Source organism: Acomys russatus, chromosome 23 (assembly GCF_903995435.1).
Source record: "Acomys russatus chromosome 23, mAcoRus1.1, whole genome shotgun sequence".
Taxonomy (NCBI): Eukaryota; Metazoa; Chordata; class Mammalia; order Rodentia; family Muridae; genus Acomys; species Acomys russatus.
The window spans coordinates 10,791,543-10,816,273 of NC_067159.1; the positions used below are offsets into that span (position 1 = coordinate 10,791,543).

The 24,731-nt window shown below is 48.4% G+C and overlaps 2 protein-coding genes across 3 annotated transcripts in view; both read right to left on the bottom strand.

The window, feature by feature from the left end:
- Positions 1–21,566, bottom strand: part of LOC127206625 (glutathione S-transferase Mu 2) — an 80,796-nt gene extending 59,230 nt beyond the window's left edge. Inside the window, exons 1-8 of one of the 2 annotated variants that reach the window (XM_051165959.1) lie at positions 21,442–21,566; positions 21,104–21,179; positions 20,655–20,719; positions 20,283–20,364; positions 20,086–20,186; positions 19,109–19,204; positions 18,917–19,027; positions 16,803–17,013 (exon numbers count right to left, since the gene is read on the bottom strand). In XM_051165959.1, coding sequence (XP_051021916.1) covers positions 16,924–17,013; positions 18,917–19,027; positions 19,109–19,204; positions 20,086–20,186; positions 20,283–20,364; positions 20,655–20,719; positions 21,104–21,179; positions 21,442–21,516 — 696 coding nt within the window. In that variant the 5' untranslated portion in view covers positions 21,517–21,566 and the 3' untranslated portion in view covers positions 16,803–16,923. Of the gene's footprint in view, positions 1–16,802; positions 17,014–18,916; positions 19,028–19,108; positions 19,205–20,085; positions 20,187–20,282; positions 20,365–20,654; positions 20,720–21,103; positions 21,180–21,441 lie in introns of those variants that run through there. The other variant, XM_051165958.1, reaches the window with a different exon arrangement.
- LOC127206631 (glutathione S-transferase Mu 3) lies at positions 1,626–6,116 on the bottom strand. Its single transcript, XM_051165965.1, has 8 exons — positions 6,066–6,116; positions 5,716–5,791; positions 5,102–5,166; positions 4,729–4,810; positions 4,526–4,626; positions 3,259–3,354; positions 3,066–3,176; positions 1,626–1,814 (listed from the first exon to the last, which is right to left on the bottom strand). The coding sequence occupies exons 1-8, from the start codon at positions 6,099–6,101 to the stop codon at positions 1,725–1,727; spliced, it is 657 nt and encodes a 218-aa protein (XP_051021922.1). The 5' UTR covers positions 6,102–6,116; the 3' UTR covers positions 1,626–1,724.
- Positions 21,567–24,731: the final 3,165 nt, after the last annotated feature.

Sequence of the window (24,731 nt, forward strand, 5' to 3'; positions counted from 1 at the left end):
TGATCTACCAATCCCTGCTCTTCTGTACTTGTTTCAGAGTGTTTTCATGTCCAGTTGCCCAAGTCAAGTTAATCCCAAGTCCATGCAGGTCTTGGCAATCAACTGTCCCATTGAATTCAAACCCTTAATGGAATAGCAGCTAATTACATTATGTCTGCAGAAAACTAAAGTTTGATTGTCACAGACACTTCATTGAACTGCTCTCGGAGAACTGTCTGAATCACACACTATTAAACTATGACACAGGGAACCTCACTGACAGGAAGATTTATTGACAGTAAGTTTTGAGGTGCAGGAGGCACAGATCATAAAAATTAAGAGAGAGTAAGGGTAAATTCAGTTCAGTTTTTCCCAAATAGAAAGGATTTATCAAGAGTGACGGTTCCCATACCAATAGAGCTTCAAGCCAAAAGAGTACATGACAGACCCAGTAAAGACACTGTCCTAGAGACCTAATGTTGACACAGCCATGGTATGTGGAAATAAAGAGACTATCCAGGGCCCCTCCTGTGCATTCCCACCAGCCTCATCATCATTCGTTGTGCTGTACCCAGAGCGTGAGAGCCCCCCCAAAAAAGATCACCAGGACTCAGTACTAATGCAATACACATGAGGACCTTTAATCAACTCGAGCCGGGCTCTAACCAATCACCAACACAATTGTATCCAGAAAGAGCCTCAGTCTCTGAGCTGAGAGTAAATTTATAGGTTCTCATCCCTCCCAACACCCTAAAGCAAGGAGTCCTAGCCTGGCAACCATCTATTGGTTGAGTAACAGGCTACAGAAAAGGGCACCAATATGACCCATGGCTTAGCTTTCTTTCTTCTCTTTGTTCACTACTTTGTCCAGGGAAGTGTCTGGTTTCTTATTAACCCTATCTCCAGTGGGCAGGAAGGAAAGTGGCCATAAAACTGGGTCTCTTATCAACTCTATCTCAGTGGAACCCTTCTGGTCAGTCACTAGGCAATACTATCTCAAGTGGGGCTCTTCTTTGCAGCTGCCCAGATTATCCCCTGTAGGCCTATTTCTTAACCTTTACCCTGGCAACCCTGAAATTCAATTTTAGTTCTTCTGGTATCTCAGTTGAGACCTACAGCTGTTCACAGTTCAAAGTCCCAGCATGTCTCAGTGAATGAGATTGCAGGTAAGCACACTTCATCCCCTAGTGATCTCTGCTTTGAGGGTCGCAGATTAGAACCAAGATATTTCAAACCTTTCCTGAGTCCTTTTGACTCTTCAGAGCCTGGCACCACAGGCGCAGAGCTCAGACTCTTGGAAGCAGCTGTGACACTGTGATGAAGCAAAAGGAATAAATGAGACACAGCACACAGCAAGTGTGTTTCAAGCTGTATTGGTGATGAGACAGGCTGGGGCAGCTCCTCCACCAGGAATGGGCTGGCACTGACACAGCATTGACCCTTAGGCTAATTGCAGGGAGCATGAGTTCAGGGCAGACCTCCAAACACAGAAAAGGACTGTAAGGTTGGGTTATAACATAAATGAAGAAGAGGGCGTGGTGAAAGGAAGAGGGGAGAATGAAGACCACGTGGGCTTGACTAGGGTGAGGGCTGAGGAGACTGGGCTGACAAAGCTGGAAACGGGAAGGGAAGGAGAGAGACGTGAGAGCATGGAGGCAGCAGTGCAGAAGGCCAGCTGTCCCCAGGGCCTGCAGGATCCCTGTATGAACAGCTCCTCCCTGTGAATGCCACAGCATGGCAGCAGCCTAATCAGTGCCCCACTGGGCTACCTTAGTAAACACAGGTCTTTGGAGGAAGCGGCTGCTCTTCATGTAGGCCGAGATCTTCTTCAGGCCCTGCAAAGTGGGAAGGACACCACAGGGGCTCAGGTCGGGGGGGGGGCCCACTAGACTGAGCAGCCCCACCCCAGGAATAGCATTTCTCAAAGGCTCTGGACCACAGCACAGCCAGCTTAGCTCCCAGCCCTGGCCAAAGACTGCTTCAGGTTCCTACAATAGGAGACTAGACACTGTGAAGGTGCTTTCTACTAACTAAAGGTTACAATACAGGCTCAGAAAATACCAGGACTGGTTATCAGAAATCAACCTTAGGTCCAGAGAAGTTAACCAACTTCCCCCTCTCACACAGGTAGAGGTCTGACAGAGCTGGAGTCAGCTTGGTTCTAGGGCTGCCAGTCTCCATCTCATCTCATCCTCTCCCTCCCCATCTTCCTCATCCTTGTCCTCTTCCTGTCTCCCTCTCCATGTCCTCTCCCTCTCTGTCTCCTTCTCTCTCCCTTATGAACAGGTGGTTCACTGGGAAGCACTTTCTAGCTTGTGCTTACACTGAGGAGGGATCTAACAAGGGAAAAGAATCAGGAAGGCAGGTGGAACCCAGTGGCTCACTCAGCAATCCTCAATGAAAGGGAACAAGAGAACTGGCCACAAGGAAAAGCTGAACAGGATTCTAACCAAGTTCCCGAGAGCAGAACTGACATCACTTGCTTCCCAAGTCCAATCTCACTGAGCCCCGGCTGCCCTCATCTCCCTGCCTACTACAGGGACCAATCCATACAGCTGTATGTTGTGCCATAAGCCACTCACAAGCCAGAGAACACACAGACAATTCCAGCGGGTGTGAAGACATCTGCCATCAACTAAACACAAGCTGGGCTAAGGTGCCGCTCTGTTTCTCTAGCCACGCACCCTAGAGCCATGCCAGCTACTGCACAGTCCCCAAGGGTACCCAGTGTGGGTCCGAGCCAGAGCTGATGAGAACTAGTGAGGAAAGAGCATCCTTGATGAGGAGTGATCAAGGTCAACAGGTTACAGATAGAAAGGTCTTTGGATCAATGCCTCTGATTCCCAAGACCCAAGACTGTTGTGCAGTGTGGTCCGGGCTGGGCTCAGCAGCCCTGGGGAATATCACACACACACACCTCACAGTCTGGGTTTTTACAGTTCTTTGCTGACTCAGTCCCAAGATGGCGGCGTTATGCCTGCCCAGCCTACATTTTGGGATTTTGAGGGAATAAATGTTGCCAGATACTATTTAGAGAAATCTCTTTTTTTTTTAAATCCCAAGAGGAAGCAGGGTCAGGACATCACCTCAAAGCGAGCCAAGAAGTCCTTCAGGTTTGGAAAGGCGTCCAGGCAAGTGGGCTCAAACATACGGTACTGGTCAAGGATGTCATAAGCAAGGAAATCCACATAGGTGATCTGCAGGAAGTCCAGGGTGAGCATGCTGGAATTTGACACCTGGGAAGAATGGCAACTACCCCTCCCCACCCCCTCCCTTTACCTTGTCCCCTGCAAACCATGGCCGCTTGCCCAGGAACTCAGAGTAGATTTTCATCTTCTCAGGGATGGTCTTCAAGAACCCTGGCTTCTGCTTCTCCTGAGGCAGAAAAGAGCTGTCACCAGCCTCAGTCACAGGCTCCCAGGCAGAGGGGCTGCTGGCCTAGAAAGGCTAGGCTCATGAGTGTCACCATCACTTTGTCAGTATCAGACCTCATCTGTCTGAGGTGATTGGAAGACAGACAGGAATGCTACACTGTCTCTAGATCTGTCACCACTGGTACCCAGGTGCTGGGCGTCACACCTAGGTCTGCCTAAGGATCATCATGCATGCTGTGGTCCCAGGATTCCAGTGGAAACCCAGAAACAAAGGACATAAAGACCCCAGGAGAAGACAAAGTGATGCTGGTTTGGAGGTGAGTCCATTAGAACAGATCTGAAGAGCATGCATGAGATTTGATCAATGATTAGTATTGAAAAGAAGGGTCAGAGGTCCTCTGACTGACCCTGAGTGACCTACTAGAAAGATGTCCTGACTTCTGCTGGTGCCAAAGACAAAACTCTCAGAAAGCACTTGGTATATGTCTGAGACTATTGTGCTCACTACTACCAAGCCTGTGCATCCTATCTTCATAACGTGTGTGTGTGTGTGCGCGCGCGCGCATCTGTGGAAGCTAAAGGCTGCTGCCCAGTGTCTTTCTCAATCACTTTCTACCTTATTCTTTTTTTGTGACAGTGTCTGTCACTGAGTCTGGTTGGACCCATTGGCCAGCAAGCACAGAAATCCTCCCCTTTCCTTTCCTGTGGTGCGACAAGACACTCTCGGGTTTGTTTGCTTGCAGTCTGGGTACCTGGAGGCCCGTAATCAAGTCCTCGTGTTTGCACATTGAGGACTTTTAGCCTCTGAGCCATCTCCCCAGCCTCTATTTCATCCTTTGAGTCTGTGTTTTAGGAAGATTCGGTAGTATGATCACCGTGTTTGATGACACATGGAGACGGTCAAAGGGCAGACGCGACAGGGCTTTGAACTATACATCAAGTGTCTAGGGTCAGACTGCTCACTCTATCGAGTCTCAGCCACATCTAGTATGGTTATAGAAGTAGCGATACTTTCACAGCGTTGATGTGCTAGATCGCTGAGGTAATGACAGGAGAGCATGGAGAATCAGTAAGTAACACAGTTCCTTCACTGAAGGAGGAAGCTACAGATCTGAATGCAAGCCCTTAAGTCCTGCTGCGAACCCCGCCTGCTCCACCCACCAGCAACTCACAAAGTCAGGGCTGCAGCAGACTATCATGAGTTGGATGCGGGTGTCCATGACCTGGTTCTCCAAAGTATCCACACGAATCCTCTCCTCCTCTGTCTCCCCACCTGCAGCACACACACAGCACACTCACCCTCAGCACCCCACCCCAGCCAAGCCAATGAGCCTGTCCACCACCACCACCCCACCCCGCAGGCAGCCCCACTCACACAGGTGGTGCTTGCGGCCAAGGTAGCGCATGATGGCGTTGCTCTGGGTGATCTTGTGGGACCCATCAATTAAGTAGGGCAGCTGGAAGGTCAAGCAGAGAAACGTCAGATGGGATGTGAGGCCTCTGACTCCCTTCCCTGGGTGAGGACAGACGTGGGGTGTGGCACACTCAGTATGCCTGCCATAGGAAGCCCTACACGAGCACGGTGCACACTGAATGGGAGAGCTGGGACACAGCCCATCTCAGAAACATTGTGCAAGCAGCAGGGGTAGGAGCGGGAGAGCAGAAATACCGATCCCAAACCCTTCAGGCAGGCAAGATGAGGTGAGAGCACCATGCCTTCCCCCAAACCTCCCCTTCCCTGCACCTACATTGGGAATGTCCAGGCCAAGATCGAATTTTTCACTCAGCCACTGGCTTCTGTCAAAGTCGGGGGCTGTTGTGAACAAGAGGATGTGAAAAGAAATCACTCCCATCCTCAGGGGCAAGAAACCCTGAAGCAGGAGATCTGCAGCATCTCACACTACGTCACTCCAAAGATGGAGGAGAGAGGTGAACAGCCAGCAATAAGAGGAGCCCAGATCCAATAGGACCACAATAGCGAAGCCAGCCCAGTTATAAATACTGTTGGACCAGAAACTCCATTGTTGATGTTCTTTCTGTTTTGTTGTTATTGTTTGAGATAAAAAAAAATCTTGCAATTTTGCAAACTCTGGCTGCCCTGAAATTAGATGTGACCTCAAACTCACAGAGGTCAGCCTGCCTCTCCCCTTCCTAGTGCTGGGACTAAAGGGAAGCTCTGCCACACCAGGTCCTTCCCAGTGTGCAGAAAACCAAAGTGCACCCTCAACAGGCTCGTGGAAGGAAGAAGCAGCAGCTCCACTATAGGAGGTCTGCAGGGCGTAGGGATAAGAGCATAGGCATCTAGCAATGGGCATCACTGGGCAAGAGGAAAGCAGGTGTCTGACAAGGAAGGCGTCATTACCATCCCCCATCACGTATCTCTTCTCCTCATAGCTTGAGTCTGTGTATTCCAGGAGCAGGCGGATGGGGTGAGTCAGCTGGGAGAGACAGACATGGAGGTTAGAGATGGTTAGATCCTTTCTGGATGGCTTCATCTTCTCACCTGACCCCTCCCACCCTCTACAAACACAGCCTCGCCGCGCTGTGTACGCACATGCTCCCAGGTGCAAACCCTCACGTGTGCAGCCTCCCAAGTTTGTGAGCTCCAGAGTGCTCAGAGGAGTATACCTCTGTTAGAAAAAAAAATCCCTGACCTCTCTGAACTTCCCTCCTAAGTCCTAGTCCCACCCTTCAGGGGGATCCTTTTCTCACTCTGCGGGTGTTCCAGTATCCCAGGGTCATAGGCATGGTGCTGGTGCTCTGGTCCTTCTCAGACTGGCTTCAGGAAGGTTGAGCAGGGGACTTTAAGGAGGCACTAAGGGGAAGGTGATAGGGGCCTTGAAAAACGGTCCCGCCCTCAATGCCCGAACCCCATTCAGGCACTGCCTTTCCCTCCAAGTGTCCTCAGGGACTCTGAACCAGAACCCAAAGGGCCACACCCCGCACCCTAGGAGAGGCAGGAGTAAGATTCCATGCAGCCCCAGCCCTTGGATTCTCCTTAGGGTTCCAGGAAGGATCCCCCTAGAAACATCAGGCTCTTGCGATCTTCTTTAGTTACCTTCCTGCCACCGCTCCCTACTGGGTGCCCCAAAACTGAAAAGTGCAGCTTTTCTTTCTTCCAGAACTTGGGTTTTCACCCCGTAGACTGTGGAAACCTGTCCATCAGAGAGGCTCAGCTCTCAACAGAAGATAAAACAGGGTGCCCCTAACTTGAAAATTTAGTTCAGCACCTATCACTGCTTTCAGAACAGCCCATTTGACAGGGGCCAGGCGTTATTACCCACCACAGCTTAATTATCCATCTAAAGTCACAGGACACTCCATGACACAGGAACAGCCCTGAACAGGGACAATCAGAAAACAAGCAGCCTCAGTGTTTCCCTTTAGGAAATTCCGGAGACTCAGTAAGATGTTCATCAAGAGAGTGACCATATAAATTAGTCAGTATTTCAGTCAGTATTTTTGGCCATCTTTGTGAGCTAAATCCAAGAACCAGACACCTATGGCACAAGAAATCTGAGATTCCCTCTCCTCCTTCCCCCCCCCCACCCCCACTCCCCGATTGCAGCACAGGGCAGTGGCTGGCAGAACTTTCCATGACTAGCACAGGGCAAGGAAGCAAAGAGCTCACAGCTGGGGTGTGCCATGGAGTGGGAGAGCATGTATTCCAAGAGGCTTGCTTTCAAGGGACAACAGGATCTGTCCACACAAGTCCTGTAACACTCTGCACAGAACACAGGATCCCAAAGTTAGACCCTCAGCTGTCCAGATCCCTGGATCCTGGACCTGGCCCAAGCTCCTGACATATGTGTGTCTGGATGACAGGGTGGCTCAAATGACCTTTCAAGTTACCCTGGGGTATAGGTCTCGTGGAAGAATCTCTATAGGACAGGCAATGTCCTACCAAGAACACTGTCCCACCTGGCTACTTCCTTGCTTGCAGGCAGGAGACTCTTTCAAAACCAAGAGGTCTGTGGTTAATTGACCTGAGGGTGACATCACCTTGTTTGCAGAAACTTATCAGAAATAATGACAAACAAATGACAGAAGTGGAGATTAAGCTGGGTTTGCAAGTCAAAGGGCAAGGCTATTGCTCTGCAGAAAGCACATTTTGGGATTAAGTCACCCGTTACAAGGACTACAGGTTATGAAGCCAACATATCAATGAAGGTTTGCTCTCAGGAGGGTGAGGTGTTGAGTGAGGGTGCAGAGGACAGGCAGAGGTATCTCTTCTTGTGACTTTAGTGAAATCACATAATCTGGAGGTCGCTGTGAGGATACAAGCAGACAGACCCTGCCACTGGGGCTCACTATGCCTGTGTCAAATGTTGCCTTAGCATTTGGACATGTCTGCCTGCTCACTTCAGGTCCAAGCTCAGAAAGTCACCCGAGGCCCTAAGGACAATGCCCAGTGTGACGCTTGCCCATAGAATGGCCACACTAGTCACATATGCTCCCCCAACTTCCTGGTTCCATGAGCTCTCATGTCTGAAATCTTTAATCATTTGCTATGCTAAGGGTTATTGTTCATGTGGAGCTGAGAAAAAATAAAATTTCTTGACTTTACTGAAAAGCTGAGCTTTAAGTGTTAAGATCAATTAGAACAATAAGTTTAAAAGACAGTGGGAGAACATTAAAACGGTTTTTTCAAAACATGGAAACAGAAATCGCACCATAATACCTACTCATCCAATTTGTTTTCTCCTGAGTCCCTAACCCAGAGTCCCCGCGGATAAGAAGCCCCTTCGTGCTGACTGCGAATTAGCAACTAAAGACCACACATTCTATGGGAATTAAAGGGACATGCTCTGCAAGTGCGCAACACATTAATGTATTTACATGCACTACGTGGAAGGGAAGATAAGGAATCCATGCTGTCCAACACAAGGACCCAGAGCAACTGGGAAGGGAGGCCAGAGGCCGGAGCCCTTTAGAGGACACAGCAGCTCTGCAGAAAGGGATAAGGGCTGAGACAGCAAGTCCTCAATGCAGGGTCCTCAGAGTCTAAGAGCATCATCCCTCTGAATGACAGAGGTCTTTGGGAGGTGACAGGGACTGTAGGGATGGGGACATGGAGATATATCTGATGCTAGGAGTTATAGCTGGTACTGCCCTGGAGTGTTGGTCACTGGTCCTCTGGGTGTCTCTATGTACTCTCAAAAGTGCACAGTGCAGCCAATCCTAGTGGCTTTAAAGGACACTGGGCAGGAACAAATCCAAGGATATTGGAGGAAAATTGGCTTATAACCCATAGAGTGACATCTGAGATGGATCCCTAAGTTCCTCCCAGATCAATGGGTGACAGTTTAATATGGTCAGTGCAAATTCTCATAATTCTACATATAGAATTCTTTAGAATTTTTAAATGCTACAGGAGAAATAAGTGCCAGCAAGTGAGCTAAGTGCTCTCCGCCTCGTGGAAACTCTCTGAAAGGCTCCTGCATGCTGGGAAAAGAAGGCTCATAGTTTCTCATTTCTGTAAGAAATAATGAAATGAATATGACCACGTCCCAGGCATGGCCAGCTGAGAACTGAGACAGAGCGTGCCCCACACCCCTATGACTGCAAGAACTGGGCTAAGGGCTGGGGAGGCTCAAGCAGAGTAAGGGGGCTTGTGCTCCTGTCACCAATGAGCAGAGGCGGAGTTGAATCTTCATGCTGTGCTTTCATCAGAGAAGCCGCAGCCTGAGACGATGGTGGGTTGATACCCTAGGAACCAAAACGGTCATCACATCTTGTCTCCCCCCAGTACATTTTAGATAGTAGCTTCAGGGAAGCCACTGTGTGGCATGCATGAGGCCCTGTGTATAAACCTCCTGACCTGTATTTTTCCTCATTCTCTGTACATTGGAATCCAAGCTCTACTTAAAATGGTTAGTCTAGTTAGTATCTGCTTGCATCAAGCCCTTGAGAGCAGAAAGTCCACGTTCCTCCACTTGGTGCCTGAGGTCAATCTCACTGAGCCAAGAGTGACCTCATCTCTAGGTCTGATAAAGGGTCAGGCTGGATAACACCCACGTGTCCTATTGACCTTCTACCAGGGCAGTAAGGATCAGACAGTTCAAAGATACCCATGACTTCCTGTCCTCCAAAATCCACCTCTGAGCACTACTACACTGGGACTGTGCCTCTATTCATTACATAAGCCTGTGAAGAGCAGTTCAAATCCACCTCCTAGCAGGGAAAGATGGGGTAAAAAGAAACTCCCACACCATTAAATGTTCAAGATATAGTCCTTGAGAAAGGACCCAGCACCAACCATAGCCTGGGAATTCAGTGCTTCCCGTGGGGCTCTGGTTGGAGAGGGTTCCCTGAAGATCATCTGTTCTGTGAGCATGTATTAGTCAATTTCCTCATCCTTGCGACAGAAACACCTGACATAGACAACACATGAGAAGATCGGGTATTAAAAATATTTTGCATGGCTTTACTTGTTTCTTTGTAGGAGGAAGAGAAGAACACCCATGTATCAGGACACAAACATGACAGTCAGTGAGTGACTTGCAAAAATCCTGGGGATTGGCCTCAGGTCATCAGGCTTGGCAGCAAGTGCCTTTATTCATGGAACCATATCACTGAAGTCATGAGGATTATTTTGGTTCATAAATTCAGAGGGGTTTTGTTCATTTTTTCAGGGATGGCATAGTAGCAAGAACTTTTACCTTTTACCTTGTGTCTGGGAAGCAATGGCCACTTCCCAGAATTTGTAACATCTTCAATTTTCACAAAGAGACTCCAGGAACTCTGGCTTCAGGTTCTCCTGTGGCCAAAAATAGCTGTCATCACTCTCATGCACAAGCTCCCTGGCAGAGAGGATGGCATGGCAGGGCTGAGCACAACTGAACTGGGCCCAATGAACAGCTGCCTTCTGAGCCTGGGCTTGGCTTACACATCAGCATCTATTCGATTTCAGGTGAAGCCACCATCTACAGCAGTGATGGGACACCAGATAGGAATGTGGCACTATCAGCCAGCCATGGCAGTGCACATCTGTAATGCCAGCACTCATTTATCTTTCAGAACGTAAAATATATACGCCCAGACCCCGCATGCCTTTCAAAGTTTCAGCTGAAGAATCTGCTGTTATTCCGATGTGACTTGGTGCTTTTCTCTGACCCCTTTCAACATGACTGTGGGGGACTCATAATGAGTCTCAACCACAAAGACATAGCTGAAAAGGTGGCTCAATGGTTTAGACACTTGCCTCTCTTGCAGAGGGCCAGCGTTTGTGCTCATTGCCCACATGGGATGGCTCATAATCGCCTGTAACTCCTGCTCCAGGGGATCTGGCCACTGAGAGCTCCCACAGGGATATGTGCATGCCATCACAGAGGAACACAGAAACATAAATTAAAGATACATTTAAGGATTACCATAAGCCAGGCATAGTGGTGCACGCCTTTAATCCCAGCACTTGGGAGGCAGAGGCAGGCAGATCGCTGTGAGTTCAGGGCTAGCTTCATCGACAAAGGGAGTCCAGGACAGCCAAGGCTACACAGTGAAACTGTCTCTAAACAAACAGAAGAATTACCATATTTTCTGACATATAAGATGACCCTCAACTTTTCCAGTTAAAATAGAGTTTGGAATATACTCACCGTATAAGACTACCACTTTGCAATGCACACCCCATGCAGCAGACTTGGGCATGTGTCTATTTACAGACAGGGCGCAGACAGCCAGATGCTGTATTAAATGCCAGCAGAGAGCCAGTGCCAGGCTACACTGCCCCTTGAAGGCATGTTCCACACTCAACCTGAAGACATTCAGCCCTCCAATGGGGCTGGTTCTGGTGGACGGCCAATCCACACTCCTAGAGGTACGGGAAGATGTGTGCAGCTTGCTCCTCCCTGCTTCATACTCCCCGAACAGAGATGGGAGTCACCCCCACTATATGCACCAGACATATGAAGCAAGGGGAAGCAACCTGCAGGCGTGGAAGTACCCAGTGTGTAAGACGACTCCTGACTTTGGTGCAGATTTTTCGGGTTGGGGGGGTTAAAAGGTCATCTTATAGGGCTGGAGAGATGGCTCAGTGGTTAAGGGCACTGTCTGCTCTTCTGGAAGTCCTGAGTTCAATTCACAGCACCCACATGGTGGTTCACAGCCATCTAGAATGAGATTGGTGCCTTCTTCCAGCACGCAGGTACACATGCAGGAAGAACATTGTATACTAAATCAGTAAATAAACTGCTTTTTAGAAAAACTCATCTTATACACACAAAAAATGTTATAATATAATTTAATGTTAAACTGTTTTCTTTTTTTTCTGTCTGTCTATCTGTCTTTTTCAAGACAGGGTCTCTTTGTGTTAGCCTTGGCTGTTCTGGACTCGCTTTGTAGACCACGTTGACCTCAAAATCACAAAGATCTGCCTGCCTCTGTCTCCAGAGTGCTGGGATTAAAGGCATGTGCCACCATGCCTAGCTAATATTAAACTCTGAAGAAATAAAAAGAGCAAGAACAACATCAACAACCCATTGTCCCTGAGTGGGTTGAAATTGATACAAACTCTGTTCTGAAGGTTGAACTCAGGAGGTTGCAAACACCTGACTGCATCCCACAACGGACAGACTGAGAAAGCAAGGAACTGAAATGGCTTCTAAAGATTAAGAACTTGGGGCTGGAGAGATGGCTCAGTGGTTAAGAGCACCACCTGCTCTTCCAGAGGTCCTGAGTTCAATTCCCAGCAACCGCATGGTGGCTCACAACCATCTGATGCCTTCTTCGGCAGATAAAGCACTGATATACAATAAATAAGATAAATAAATGAATCTTTAAAAAAAAGATTAAGAACTTTACTCAGTAATATTTCAGAAGAATTATATTGTTGGAAGACCCTGCTGATTAAGGTTGCGGTCCTCCATGTCCAGAAAGCCTCTTCGAGCTCCCCATTAGACAAGGAACTCCCTCCCTGAAGTAGGGCCTCCTACTCTCTTCCGTGCCTGATCTGGAGAGTGTCCTTAGGTGCAGATGCCTCTAACCACATCTAGGATATGACCTTTGACACAGCTCCTCTGCTGCCCATAGGATAGTTAGGTACTGTGTTCCCTTTCATATGATCGAACCATACTACCAATACTATTGGCTGTAGGTAGGCACAGGATCACCTAGATTAATGCCATTCTGTGTTATGTCACCCACAAACTTCATGTCTGTGAAAAAAAAATTAGCCTAGGATAAAAGCTGGGGCATAGTGGCCACCAGTGATAGTCTTATATGGTGAGTAAACTCCAAACTTTTTTAACAGGAAAAGTTGGGGGTCATCTTATAAGCCAGAAAATACAGTAATTTTGCCAATAGAACCAAATTCAAATGAAGTATTCTTGACACTCCTGCCCCAGCCAATGGTGTAGATCCACACTGGGAACCCTCCACCCACTCCCCAAGAACTATATGACCTTTGTTCACCCCGTTTAAAGTTGAGCTATTCCATAGAAGTGGCTCCCAGAGGTCATTCTGTCATACTTGTGACCTATCTGAATCCCAGATTGTCACTTCTGCTCCCTGTCTCTGGGGGACCAGTGGCCAACAGCTCTAGGAACTAAGGAAAGCCACATGATATAAGCATTTGGGACTATGACTATAAAATTGAGGTGTAACTGAAGCTTAAAAGGTGGAGGGAGGCCAGGCAGTGGTGGCACAAGCTTTAATGCCAGCACTTGGGAGGCAGAGGCAAATGGATCTCTGGGTTTGAGATCAGCCTGATCTAGAGAGAGAAGCTGTCTCAGAACAGCTGGGGCTGCACAGAGAAACACTGCTCAATAAACAGAAAGCAAAACAAAGCAAAGAGAAGGAAGGAGAGGAACAACAGCCCTCTTGACTTTGAGGTCAATATCACACATCACACATTGCAAGGCTGACAATGTTTCAGGGCTGCCTCTTAGGAAAACTTGCTGACTCCACTGAGCCAGAAAACACACAGAGTTCAGACACATGTGGAATGCATAATCCAGGGTTCCGTGACAATTCATCCTGGAGTTCTTGTTCTCACTGACTGAGCCTGTCTAACCCAGAAGTGCACACAGCATGAATCAGCTCAACTGAGCCCTTGGCATGGGCCAGGGCTAGAGGTAGAGAGAGTTCAGGACAGACTTTACTCTCTGGCACCTGGAGGGCCACTCTGGGAAGGATAGGCACTGACCTGAGATAGGTGGCCCTGATAACAGTGCTCACTCGATACAGGGGGTTGGAAGGTCACTGGCACAACATGGGGAGTGACCTGGATTGTAAGCAGCTATAAGGAGTTCAGAAGGGAAACAGGGCCTGGGTTCCTAGGAACACAAGAGTCCTGACCCTGATCCAGCCTGGTTCATTCCAGTTCAGGGATGAGTCATAATGGCTGGATAGCAGATTCTGGCCACTTGAGTGCAGGTGGCTATCATAGGTGGCTTCAGAATGAATGAATCTTCTCTTCAGACATGTATACCACACACGCTCAGTGCTTCACTGAACCAAGTTCATGAGGGTGGCCATTATACCCCAACTTTGATCCTAGGCTAGTTTCACACGCAGACATTATGTTTGTGGGTGACGCAACACAGAATGGCGTAATCTAGGTGATCCTGTGCCTAGCTATAGCCACGTTCTGAGTTTCTGCAAAGGTGTCTGGACATGATGGATGATCCCCTGCCTCAGCTGCATAAGAGGAACTTGCTTCCTTGGTTTGGGGCTCTGTGAGTGTGTGTGTGTGTGTGTGTGTGTGTGTGTGTGTGTGTGTGTGTGTGTGTGTCTGTGTGTGTCTGTGTGTGTGTCTGTGTGTGTCTGTCTGTCTTTCTGTCTGTTTGTCTCTCTGTCTCTCTCTGTCACTGTCTCTCTGTCTCTCTCTGTCTCTCTCTGTCACTGTCTCTCTGTCTCTCTCTATCTGTGTCTGTGTCTGTCTCTATCTCTCTCTCTCTCAGTCTGTCTCTTTCTGTCTGTCTGTCTCTCTTTCTGTCTTTTTGCCTGTCTGTCTGCCTGTCTCTCTCTCTCTCTCTCTCTCTCTCTCTCTCTCTCTCTCTCTCTCTCTCTCCAATTCACAATCCTCATGACACAGCATCCTATGAGGTGACAGGGCCACAGTCAGAAAGAGCTTATATACGCAAATGACACCATGGAGCAGGACCATTCAGCCTCCTGGATGCTCTCCATTGCACATATGTAGGGAAAGTGAATAGTTTTGCAAATTGGGGTCTGTTTCAGCTGAATCCTTCTCTGTTAACAAAATTTGAATGGGGATCATTAGCCACGCTGTTTAAGAATAGGAGGTGGTCAGAGCCAAATTCAGGTCACTGTTCTAGTTTCAGTCCTTTCTGGATGAACTGCAGACTTTCTGAACAAATTCTGTGTCCAGTCACAAAGCGTCCGGACTTCTGGTGAACCACAGGCTTCTTTGGGTAAGTTTAAAGGCCCTGACTTACAGTACTGTCACCTGAGGCCTTAATATCCTAATGTTTCCCTCAGTGGTCATTAATGAGTCTCTTTGTCTGCCACATGTTCCTCTTGACATAAGGAATGATTTCTGTTTGCATAGCGATCATAACTCAGAGTTCCATTTGCTAAAATGGAGAGAATGTGGCCTGGAAAGGCAAAATGGGGCCCCTCTTGGGGAATGTCAGCCAACCTCTCTCTGTTCTAGGTCCATATCTACTTTAGTGTAGTTTAATAATTTTATTTTCTCTACTTAACATCACCACAGTGCCACTCCCAACTTCATTACCTCCTTTCCAGCTTACCTTCTTCGCCTTTTAGTTAAAAGTTAACAAATGTTGGCTGATACAATGTGAACTTACCAGTTTCATGAACATTTCACATCTATGAATTTTTATCTCATGACCTTTATCTTCTAGTTCCTCATTTATTTCAGCAAGCCTGTGCTTGCTTCTTTCTTAACTGCAGCAGGCAGCAGCAGGCATGAGTACGAAGACAAAAGCCATCAGGACTCTCATCCAGATGTGCTACCTGGTACAGGTTAGATGCAGGCACTGCCTGACAAAGGCCAGAATCTGTGATCCAGCCACTGTCATGGGCGCATGCTCTGTGGTACTTGTGCTATGGGCCCAAGTCCTTCCTGGGCAACTTGATGCACAATGTCTCAGCATCTTTCACCACACACTGTGGCCCTGGGTCCAGGACACCAGGCCTGCCCATCCCAGCCATGCTCTTCCACAGACAGCTGCAGCCTCTTAATGAGCCCGCTTAGCTGAGAGAGCCTGTGGCTGAGACTCCAGCACCATCGCATGGACACGTTGCTGTGATGCCTCTGGATGAGATCATCCTTTCCAGAGCTCTAAGCCCTCCTGCTGCTTATATGAACAGGCTGAATCTTCTCTGGAGACAACTCATTCAGATTCTAAACTTTCCCATCGTCAAGCGCGTGCCAAGGTCTGCTGCGCAGATCGAAGATGAACAGTCCAAAGCTGGTGGTGTGGAATACACCTGGAATCCCAATGGTCAGGAAGGAGAAAGGGAAGATTACTAGACCGAGGGCCATCTCAGGCACGTAGTGGGTAAGGATACAGCATGAGCTCCTGGATCAGAAACACCAGCAGCCAGAGCCTGGAGACATGGGTCAGAGGGTAAGAGTTCAGGGCTCTTAGGATAGTTCTGTTCCCAGCACCCACGAGGCCACCTGTAATTCTAGCTCTGGAGTCTGGCGCCCTCTTCTGGCACCTGCAGGCACTAGTTACCCATGTAGTGCTTGTGTACAAATGCAAAAGCTGCAAAACAATCACACACATAAAATAATAATAAATAAATATTTTCTGAAGATCAAGGAAAAACAGATGAGGGAGAGGGAAAATGAGAGGGATTCCCCTCAATTGACTTCTGCCTGAGTCGAGTGGAAAAACCCCTATATCAACGGGGGACAGTGGGACCGACATGCTAAGACCACAGAAGAGGGGCCTTCTGCTCAGGAAGGCTATTGAAGAGGAAGATGGAAGATGGTCACCCAGGGCCCGCATGCTCTGTCCCTTCCCAATAGGGTCTCTCTGAAGGATGGCACACGGATGACTGAGGTACTGCACTCTGCAGAATGAAGTTCCCTTATATGGGAATCACAGATGGAGGAACCCAGGGACAAGGAACAGGGACATCAAGGGCTTTAAATAGCCTAGAGTCCCTGCATCTCTAGCTCTAGCCCTTCCTGCGGGCAACAAAACAGACACCACCCAACCAGGTCACACCACGGGTGTTGAGAGTCACAGCCAGTAAAACAAGACACAGAACAAATGTGGGTCAAACTTTATTGTGGATCACATGGGACTTATTTGCTCACTCTGGGCGCCATGGCAGCACATGGGGCAGGTCTGATCTCTCAGGCCATTGCTGGGGATTCTGAGTTCCTCTGAACAGCAGTGAGGGAAGGCTGGATGGAGGGCGGGGACAAAGAATCGGTGGAAATTGATAAAGAAAGAAGGACCCAGGAAACCAGAGACTAGACCGAGGGAAGGGCTGGGAAGAGGAAGAAATGGAAGCATCAGAAACAGAAAGGAGGAGAAAGCTGCACTTGGTGGGAGCACACAGCCATGTCCAGGGGCCGGAGGCAGCAGGGTGGTTGTGAGTGTTCCCCCAGGGCTGGTGTGTAGTCCTACTTTGGGTTCCAAAAGGCTACCTTTGCAAAGATTGGTTTGGAGAGAAAACGGCCACTCTTCATGTAGTCAGCTATTTTCTTCAGGCCCTGCAGGGAAGAGGAGAAAGAAGGAATTGAGGATCTGGGGCCTCGGGGGGGCACACAGGTTTCACTCTCAGAACCCCAACCCAGCACAGGCTGTTAAGGGGATGCTGTGAGGTCCTATGATGAAGGGCAAACCGAAAGCTGCTTTCAGCTACGAGCCCATCTGCAGTTGTGGGGCAGGTATAGAGGGAGCACTACACAAGATCCTGTAGGGTAGTGCTGTGCCCCTGTATCCATGAGGGAAGATCCTCACAGACACATAGGCGAAGGGCTCTCCTCCTACTCCCTCAACCACCAAGGCAACAGCCAGCACTCCTGTCTGTACAGGAAGGGGCCCAGCATCTTCCATTCTGGCCCTTTTGGTTCACTCCCCAGGCAAGAAATTCTGTTTACACAAATACTCTTACTTTTTTTCTCTCTCTCTCTTTCTTCTTTCTTTCTTTCTTTCTCTCCCATCCCTGCTCCCTCCCTCTATTCCTTCCTTCCTTCCTTTCTTTTTTAACCAGTAGTCTCCTTTTTGCCTGTATTTCAACAAGGAGAGGAGGGACAGGGGTGGGGAGCAGAGAGATGGGGCAGGGAGGGACCAAGCAGGGCAAAGAGACCAGTAACATGCCTGCATGCTTTGGAAGAGAGCAAAGCTCTCACCTCAGCACACTCTGAGTGAGGGAGGATAGGGATAGGTGAGCCAGCAAGGAGATAATGGAGTGGCCTTGCTCATTCTCCTGAAGCAGGAAAATCTAAACTTTGAGAGCTGGTAGCTGAATGCATCCTCAGCGTATTCATCCTCTGTTTTCCCAGCCCTGCTAGAGAAGACCCTACAGAAGGACACTGGGCTGTGTGCTGTCTTTCCAGTAGAGTGCCCAGATAAGCTGTGATGGCTTCCTGTATCCAAGAGGCCAGGCCTGGCTGGCTTGGACCGCAGCGTCCCACACCCTCCCACAATACGGTAGAGCAGTTCTCATGCAATCTGCAGAGCTGAGATGCGTGGACCCGAACGTAAGCTCATGGAAACTAAAAAAAAAAAAAAATGCATCACTTGCTGTGCTATGAGGACAGAAAACAAGATTCCATACTAAGATTCCCATTGGACTATAGGCTGGATCCCCCAAATCCCTAATTAAGTAGGGCCTGTGGCTATAATGTGTACCTCATAGTCAGACATGCCTGCCACTCTGCATCCCTGGATGGATGTCCTCCTGAGCTCAAAAGTGTCACAAAGAGAGAACGCTAGAGATGAGTTAAAATGGCAGCAAAATCCCACTTTCATGATTTTCCAATAAAACATCAAGCTATTGCCAAGAAGGAAGATGAAAGGAAAGAAATAGCATAACTAAACATTGAACAATTCAGGACAACATCTTCAACAGCAGTGACCTGTCTACTCAACACTGGCCGTAGCCTGGGTCTCTGCGCTTCCCCAGCCAGGGATCTGACTGAGCAAAGAATTGTACACGCCTCATATGGATGCTGCATCTCAGTACTGTACATCAGTCCTGCCATGTGTTCCCCTCTGAATAGTACTGTATACTCTTCACTATATACTCCTGGCATATCCTGAATTTCCATAGCTTCCATGGCAACCTATGGCTTTTCTCCCTTTGGCATCAGGGAGATCTACTGCCTTCTATTCTTGGAAGCTAGAAGCCCACAGGGAAAAGACCACAACCTCCCCCAGTAGTGCAGGATCCCTGAGAAACTGACAGTCTCTGCAATGGCCTCCTGAAACAGTCCAATGGAATGGAAAGCTCTACGTATCTTATAGGTTGCGATAATGAATTTCATGCAGGAGATGGAAGAATTGAACATGATAATGAGTCTTCCTTTCTATTCAAAGACCTAGAAAGGCACCCAGGAAAAAAAGGAAGGGAAGTAGGGCATCCAAGAGGAACCAGGATCAGAGCGTCACCTCAAAGCGGGCCAGGAAGTCCTTCAGGTTTGGGAATGCATCCAGGCACTTGGGCTCAAATTCACGGTGCTGGTCAAGGATGTCATAAGCGAGGAAATCCACGTAGGTGATCTGCAGGAAGTCCAGGGTGAGCACTCCAAAATTTGATGCCTGGGAAGAATGGCAAACCCTCCTCCCCACCCCCTCCTTTACCTTGTCCCCTGCAAACCATGGCCGCTTGCCCAGGAACTCAGAGTAGAGCTTCATCTTCTCAGGGAGCCCCTCTAAGTACTCTGGCTTCCGTTTCTCCTGAAGCAGGAAAAAAAACTGTCACCACCCTGAGACCCGGGCTCCCTGGCAGAGGCTGGCCTCACAGAGCTGGGCAGGCGCCAGCAGGCAGAACATTAGTCACCTTCATGAGATTCGGTCTGCACTCATGTCCAAGCATTAAGCTAGAGCATCACCACAATCAGATTGCTGTTAGCTAACAGCCCAACAGCAGACAGCCCTGTCCCCAGCTCTCTACCACCATTGTCAGAACCACGGTGCATCAGACCCATGACAGCTGTGGGCACCTGGCTCTGAACTCACATGAGGCGGAAGCAAGTGAGCAAACAACTGGAAATGCCCAGGGAACAGTCAGTGTTCTACCTACTTGTGTGGTGAGGACTTTGGTACAGTCTCCACAGAGATAAGATTAATTCGAGAGGACAAAAGGAAACAGTAGAGGGTCAAAGGCCCTTGGCTGATAGAATTGCTTATAAGGTATATCTGATATTTCTGTGGGTGTCAAGGACACAGCTCTGGGAAGCCATTTGGGAAGAGAGTGTCCCCCGAGGCCCAGTTTCTTCTCGTAGTGTAAGTGACATGTTGCAGAGGCAGAAAACCTTTAAGCCAAATGTAGAACATGGCTCAGAACAGAACCTGCACTTAGAACTGGAACAATCTGAACTCTGTCCATCCTATCAGGGACTGAAGTGTCGCTGTGGAGAGTCTGGACTGGATCTTAAGGCTTAGAGGCGATGACTGGGAGTTTTCATTTGGCAAACTGAGTGTTGGGGTTACTCTGTCGGCAGTTTCAAACACTACATCATGGGTAGCACTGAGAGACTCTGGTGGCAAACTGGACCAGAGCGAATGCAAGGGCAAGAGTACATGGAAAATTGCAACCAGGCATTGGTGGAACTCACAAAGTCAGGGCTGTAGCAGAGCATGCCCAACTGCATGCGGGTGTCCATGGCCTGGTTCTCCACAATGTCCACACGAATCCTCTCCTCCTCTGTCTCCCCACCTGCAGCACACACACAGACTCACCCTCAGCACCCCACCCCAGCCAAGCCCAGGGAGATGACCACCACTCCACCACCCTCCGGGCAGCCCCACTCACACAGGTGGTGCTTGCGGGCAAGGTAGCGCAGGATGGCATTGCTCTGGGTGATCTTGTGTGACCCATCAATTAAATAGGGCAGCTGGAAGGACAAGCAGGGACAGTGAGATGGGATATGAGGTCTCATCTCAGCATCTCTTCCCTGAAAAAGGACAGACATGGGACCTGGCATGCCTGCCATGGGAACCCCTTCATGAACACAGTGAACTCAGAATGGGAGAGCTGAGACACAGCCCATCCCAGAGACACTGTGAAACCATCAGGGATGGGAGCAGGAGAGCAGAGATACTGATCCCAAACCCCCTCAGCCAGGTGAGGAGATGAGGTGAGGACACCATGCCTTCCCCAAACCTCCCTTCCTTCTGCACCTACATTGGGAAAGTCCAGGCCCAGCTTGAACTTCTCATTCAGCCACTGGCTTCTGTCAAAGTCGGGACCTGTTGTGGACAAGATGATGTGATGAGAAAGCACCCCAATATTTCAACTGCCTTCTCTAGGAACCCTTTCAAGGAGTCAGGCATAAGGACCCCTCAAGGAGGAGTTATACAACCTGCCTGTCTTTCACACATCCCAAGGGCTTGTAAGGACTGTGGACCCTATATCACTAAGATTTTCAAAGGGTTTGGACAAGCCCTAGTGGAAAATCAAAACATCCAATTACTACCAAAGGCAGCCCAGCCTCCACTGGAAGACCAAATTCACAGAAGCTTCTAGAAAGGATAGTCTCTAAATCTACAGAGCTGAGTAAGAAGGGGTTAGACAACTGTTTCTGGGCACCAATGAGCAGGGGAACAGAGGTCTGAGCAACAGGGTGTAATCACCGTCCCCCGTGGCATATCTCTTCTCCTCATAGCTTGTGTCCGTGTACTCCAGGAGCAGACGAATGCAATGAGCCAGCTAGAAGGATGACATAGGACAGGTCGCAGATTGGGAAATTCTGACAGTCTGACTTTGCCACCCCTTGGTGGGCCTCCATCTTACACCTAGCTGTCTCCCCACAAGCTCACACATGGGACACATAAGCACAAACTCCCCTGTGTTTTCCCTGATAGGCAAAGTTTTTCAACAGCTTCTGAACTCAACCTATCTCCTGGAAAATAGCCCTAACTACTCCCCACCCCACGTCTCTGTCCCACCCAGCACAAGCTCTCTCACTTACCCCACGGAAGTCCCAGTAACCCACTGTCACAGGCATAGTGCTGGTAGGGTGTCCACAGCAAGAAAAACTGGGCATTGATTGTCTGAGCTTAATAGTGTAAGTCCAAGGCAGGGAGGAGGCAGGACCTGCTAATGGTTTTCTATTGGTCGATTGACCTACAGTGTCTCAAGTTTCAGGCACTCTAGTGGAGGGAGTGCTAGAGGAAGGAGCCAGGGATTCAGGGGCAGGGCAAAATAAATCTAGCCTCTTCTGAGAGTGACTCAGAAACCAGTCTAAGCACTATGTAGACAGGAATGGGCTAGTACCTGAGTCAACAGCTCCTTTTGCGCTCTCTCTCTCTCTCTCTCTCTCTCTCTCTCTCTCTCTCTCTCTCTCTCTCTCTCTCTCTCTCTTGCTCTCTCTCTCTCACTCTCTCTTGCTCTCTCTGTGGTGTGCTGAGTCCGTAGAGAACAGATGTGCCACCAGAGACACTCTCCATGGTCAAGGCGAATCACTATTCATTATCTTCCTGGCTTTGTTCTTACTTCCCCATTCATTAACTCCCTGCCTTGGCTCTGGGTGGCTCCTGGTGGCTGAGCCAGAACAAAACAGGTTTCAGGCATTAAACCTGAGAGATTAGTACTCCCTGTGTTCACAGAAAACAGAGGGCTCCTAGAACTCTGCTAAGCCAGGCCACTTAGTCACATATACATAGGACCAGTAGATACAGACAAAATATTTAGGTTCACTAAGCACGGGGAAGATGCAAAGCAAAACCACCATGAGATACACCTTCCCCATTGAGAATTGCCATCACCAAATAGAACAAAGGTGTCAGGAGCTAGAGAAAATGTGGGCAGAAGAGAAAACATGGACACTGTAGAGGAATTTCAGTCCAACAGCAAGGTTGCTCTGATCACACCCAAACACCTTCTAGGGTTTGTGTGATGTTACTGGAATGGAGACGGACCGTTAATCCCAAACCATGAAAGTAAAGTTGGTTTGTAGGAGGAAGCACCGATGTTAGAAAGTGATATCTAATTAAGAAGCAAAGTGATAAATCAGAGAAAGATTTGGCGGAATAGTGCATGCCCAACTCTCAGGAGAACAGAGAGGAAAAAGAGGTGACCTGGGGAGGAGGGGCAGTTTTACTGGGACAGTTTTACGGAGACAGGTTGTGGAGAGAACAAGTCAGACACAGGTGAACACAAAACAAGCCAGAGAATGAGAAGAAGCCAGAGATTAGAGGAGAGGCCTGGAGTTAGTTGAGGCCTTGAAGAGCTATTCGGAGGCTGAGAGAGAAGCCAGATTGAATCAGTCAGCTTGGAGAAGAGTTTGAGCCAGAACAGCTGAGTTGAACCAGTGACCCAGAGTTCAGAAAGAGCTAGAAAGGGTGAGCATATTCAGCAGTAAGTCTCTGAGGCTGAAAATATTCTAGGCCTAGATTATAGTATACAAAGGGTGAAAGCTCCTAGGACCAGACCTAGGTTAGCAGTTGGAGACAGTAAGCCTCAGAGATGACAATCACCTCAGGGGAATAAAAGTCACTTTTACTGGATACTCCTGACAAGATGTAGATTGTTACAACCATTATGGATAACAACCTAGTGTTCCTCTAAAAATCAAAACTAGAACAACCACGTAATCCATCAAAACTAATACTGGATATAGATATATATCCATAGGAAATAAAAGTGCATCCATAGGTGTATGCACTGTACCATAGTCAAGATGGTCATGTAAGAACTGATCCTCCAACAAATGTATAAAGAAAAGGTGGTACATGTGTACCATGGAATACTATTCACTATATAAAAAGGAGGAAAAGACAAAGAATAAACCTACATATCCACATGATATTCCTGTCTCTCGTCCTGGGGTCGGGGTGAGGTGGAGACTAAAAGATTAATCAGTGGCCTTGACATAAGACTTGAAATTTTAAAAGTGCTAGAAGGAAACACATGGAAAAGTTAGGAGACAGTTTCTGGGTCCAACCATCTCAGGAAATGACCTCCATCTTGCTGGCAGGGTCAAAAGTGAGTTCATATTCCCACGCCTCAGAACCAACTCCTGGCCTGCTGCTTCAGGTATTTCATGTTTGTCTGTTAAGAAGGAAAGAATCTAGAGAGAAGCCTGGCATGGTGGCACACCTTTAATACCAGCATTGGGGAGCCAAAAGCAGGAGGATCACTATGAGTTCGATGCCAGCCTGGTCTACAAATCAAGTCCAGGACAGCCAAGGCTACACAGAGAAACTCTGTATCAAAAAACAAAACAACAAAAGAATGTAAAGAGGGAAGCTGCCAATTATCTAAAGAAAGGCACACAAGCTCAAAGACACAGTCAATTCCCCAGTCTGTTCTGTTGTTCCTGACTGGTCAGTTTTTGCTGCCAAACTCAAATCAAGATCTTGCTTTGCTGGACTCTTGTAACTGCTTGGGTTGTTTTGGTTTTTCAGACACCAACAGAAAGATTTCTAAGATGGTGGCATCAGCCATGTTTTCTTTTTCCTGAATAACTGTTCAATAGTTCAGAAAATAAATACAAGATTTGACCACCAAGAATGCATCAAATGAAAAAGGGGCTCTCCTGCAGAATGGGAGGAAATCTCTGCCCGCTAGCCCTCTGACAGAGGATACTATACAAATATGTAAAGAACACAAAATCTTAGCCACAATGTAACGCCACTCGCCTATAATCCCTGCACTGGGAGCCTGAGTGAGCAGCATCCTTAGGACTTTGGGCAGCCTGGGCTACATAACAGGTTCCTGTCTCAAAGATAGAGGAGGGGAAGGAAGAGAGGGAGGAAGTGTTGTAGTTCAGTGGAAATGGTGAGTATTCAGATCTGAGAAATACAATACAGAAAGCACAGAGAGAGAGAGAGAGAGCGAGAGAGAGAGAGAGAGAGAGAGAGAGAGAGAGAGAGAGAGAGATTGCTCAGCAGGTCCTAAGTCTAGATAAGACTGGGAAACAGACCTGTAATGGATAAGTCTCAGAGAAGCTCAGGACCAGTCTCACTCAGTACCTGTGGCTCCTCCCTGCAGTTTTCACCCAGGCCCCCTAACCTAAACCATGCCCTCCCAGGGCCTGGGCTTCCCTCCGCAGCTTCTGATTCCTATATAACTCAGCCATTTTGGGCATGTGCTCTTTGGGCCCACCCACTGCTCTCTTGGCTCCTGGTTTTTCTCTTGGCCTCTTGCTTTGGCCTGTGGCTGCTTTCTTGGTCTCCTTGCCCTCTCTTCTCTTTTCTTTTTTTTTTTCTCTCTCTCTCGTTCTTCCTCCCTCTTCTCTCACCACCCAGTTCAGTCTGG